The following is a 3,270-nucleotide window of genomic DNA, read 5'->3' as shown; positions in this document are numbered from 1 at the left end:
CCTCAGCCTCCAGAGTAGCTGGGACTATAGACACCTGCCACAACACTATTTTTTGTTGCAGTTTGGCTGGGGTCAGGTTCGAACCTGCCACCCTCAGTATATGGGGCTGGTGTCCTACCCACTGAGCCACAGGTGCCACCCAGGTATTTGCATATTTTGAATCTGACAAAAGCTTGATAACTAGGATCTACAGAGAGCTCAAATTAATCAACATGAAAAAAAGCCAACAATCCCTTGTATCATCGATGGGCGAGAGAGATGCATAGACCCTTCTCTGAAGAAGACAAATGAATGGCTAACAAACGTATTAAAAAAATGCTCATCGTCCCTAATATTAGAGAAATGCAAATCAAAATCACCCTGAGATATCTCCTAACCCCAGTGAGAATGGTCCACATCACAATTGCAGACGCTGATGTGGATATGGAGAGAAGGGAACACTTTTACATTGCTGGTGGGACTGCAAACCAAAACAACTTTTTTGGAAGAAAGTATGGAGAACCCTCAAAGAACTCAAACTAGACCTTGCATTTGATCCTGCAATCTCATTACTGGGCTTCTACCCAGAAGAAAAAAGATCCTTTTACCAGAAGGACACTTGCACTAGACTGTTTATCGCAGCTCAATTTACAATTGCCAAAATGTGGGAACAGTCTAAATGCCCACCAACCCAGGAATGGATTAACAAGCTGTGGTATGTATATAAATTGTCATTTTAAAGCCACCTGGACCTCCTGTTGTTCCTGTCACCTCTCCAACCCTTTCCACTGCCCTCTAATGGTTTTAATTCAGTCCTGGGAATCCTTGACACATCTAGACACAAAGGAGCCCTATACTTCCACAAACAGCATAGGCTTCCCAGGCACATGAAGTCCCAGCCTTGGTGGAGGGGGATGTGGAGTTCCTGACTTGGTAAGTTGAAAATAGCATGCTGCCTTCTTTAAAAAATAATAACAACCTTAACACTTGTGGAATTTCATGGAAAAAATTTCACGTGGAAGAAGAATTGTTTTTATTAAAAAGAATTTAAATGTTAAAAATAAATTAATTCAGCCATTTAAAAAGATAAAGACTTTACGTCTTTTGTCTTAAGGTGGATGGAAGTGGAACACATTATTCTTAGTAAAGCATCACAAGAATGGAGAACCAAGAATCCTATGTACTGAATTCTGATATGAGGACAATTAATGACCTAGTACATGGTGGGGAGTGAGGGAAGGGAAGAGCTAGAGAAGGAAGGGGTGTGGGAGATCATGATGTGTGACATACCTTTTGGGGGCAGGACACAATTGGAAGAGGGACTTCACCTAACAAAAGCAATCAATGTAATCTGGTTTCTCTGTACCCTCAATGAATCCCCAACAATAAAAAAAAACATTCTCACGCCAAGCTACTTCTAGAATGCTTACTTCTTGAAAATGAATATTCATGCATTAATAAATCCAAAAAGTACATGTTTATAATAGTTATGTTGTATGTATAGATTTGTATTATGTATGTATGTAATATGTTGTATTAATAGAGTTACGTATGTAGTTATGTGATCATTCATCACATACAAGTTCAGGAATATCCAAACAAAAGCCAAAGCTAAATAGATTTTGGCCAAAAACTAAGGTCAAAGCTAAATTTTGCTGCATTCCTAAATTCAGATACAACAAAGGTTAAAAAAAAAAGTGTATAGGCATGTTGGCTCATGCTTGTAATTTTAGCACTCTGGGAGGCTACTAGCCTCCCTAGTAGCTGGGACTATAGGTGCATACCACCATGCTTGGCTAATTTTTCTATTTTAGTAACTGCGTCTTGCTCTTGCTCAGGCTGATCTCAACTCCTGAGCTCAAGCAAGTCTCCCAACTCATTCTCTGAGTGCTACGATTATAGGTATGAACCACTACATCTGGCCTAAGTAAATATTCTTTTTTTTTTGAGACAGAGCCTCAAGCTGTCCCCCTGGGTAGAGTGCCATGGTATCACAGCTCACAGTAATTTCCAACTCCTGGACTCAAGCGAGTTTCCTGCCTCCACCTCCCAAGTAGCTGGGACTACAGGTGCCCGCCACAATGCCCCAATGCCTGGCTATTTTTTGGTTGCAGCCATCATTGTTTGGCGGGCCCGGGCTGGATTCAAACCCACCACCTCAGGTGTATGTGTCTGGTGCCTTAGCCACTTGAGCCACAGGCGCCGAGCCGATGGAACACAAATTTAAGAGACTTCTGAGTAACAAAGATTGAATCATTCACTTAAAAAAAAAATCACAAAATCTTATTACTTAAAATATTTTAATTTTGAAAAAAGTTTAAATCATTAAAATTTAAATAATTTTATTATACAGTATTTGCTAATACATTTCAACAAACTGAAAAGTAAAACAAACCACTTTTGTTTACTTTCTAAGCTTAACAACATATAGACTGCTTTGCCCCACAGTAGTAGGATATAAAACCAACAATGATGGAAGTTAAATATTTAATACCTTGTAAGATGTTTGACCAAAAAGATTTTAAAGAGTAAACTAAATTTCAACTGGTAACAGCCTACAACCTCCAGTGTGCTTAAAGTAGATAGGAATTTGAAACAAAACAAATTCAAGCTGATCGTCTACAATAAAGTTTTCATTTTATTGACTTGTGAATAAAATAGCAGCCATTTCATCCAATATACCAGTATCAACTTCAGAAGAAGTAATCTGCTTAGTGTGTATAAAAGAAGAGTTATCTTCTGAAAGGATGTGAGCTTTCCACAATTTAGTTCTTTTTCTTTTGTGTCATCATTCCAAATAAATAAACTCCTCCAGCTCCTGTCCTGACGGTCTAGTTCTCTACATACTTTGTGTCTTCCATGCTGTCATCATATAGCCACTTATAAGCATGATCTTTGGAACACTCTATAGCTTCAAAAATGCGTTTAAATTCTTCAGGATATATATTAGTTACTTTTACTTTTTCATTTATACATATTTTTTTCAATATATGCCTTGTATCAATCGGAGTCAAAGAACTGCAAAAGAAACACGAAGATTGCTTAATTCTTCCTCATACAACTGTCAGCGTGGATAGAGATGTCTTATACGCCCAATTTAAAATACCTAACTTATACATAATTACTCTTATTTAAGAGCTTGCAATAACTTCATGTTTCTTTCTTTTTTTTTTTGAGACAGAGCCTCAAGCTATCCCCCTGGGTAGAGTGCCATGGTATCACAACTCACAGCAACCTCCAACTCCTGGGCTCAAGCGAGTCTCCTGCCTCAGCCTCCCAAGTAGCTGGGAC

The 3,270-nt window shown here is 38.5% G+C and overlaps 1 protein-coding gene across 2 annotated transcripts in view; it reads right to left on the bottom strand.

Moving 5' to 3' along the window:
* Nucleotides 1-2,425: 2,425 nt before the first annotated feature.
* The window catches only part of TFB2M (transcription factor B2, mitochondrial), a 17,098-nt gene continuing 16,253 nt past the window's right edge, over nucleotides 2,426-3,270 (bottom strand). For both annotated transcript variants that reach the window (XM_003798828.3, XM_023518559.1), the window contains exon 8: nucleotides 2,426-2,997. In XM_003798828.3, coding sequence (XP_003798876.1) covers nucleotides 2,811-2,997 — 187 coding nt within the window. In that variant the 3' untranslated portion in view covers nucleotides 2,426-2,810. The remainder of the gene's footprint in view (nucleotides 2,998-3,270) is intronic.

Source organism: Otolemur garnettii, unplaced genomic scaffold (assembly GCF_000181295.1).
Source record: "Otolemur garnettii isolate 467f Iridium unplaced genomic scaffold, OtoGar3 scaffold00141, whole genome shotgun sequence".
In the NCBI taxonomy this organism is placed as follows: domain Eukaryota; kingdom Metazoa; phylum Chordata; class Mammalia; order Primates; family Galagidae; genus Otolemur; species Otolemur garnettii.
The sequence above is the reverse complement of the archived record's forward strand: the minus strand, read 5'-3'. Positions and strand labels throughout refer to the sequence as shown.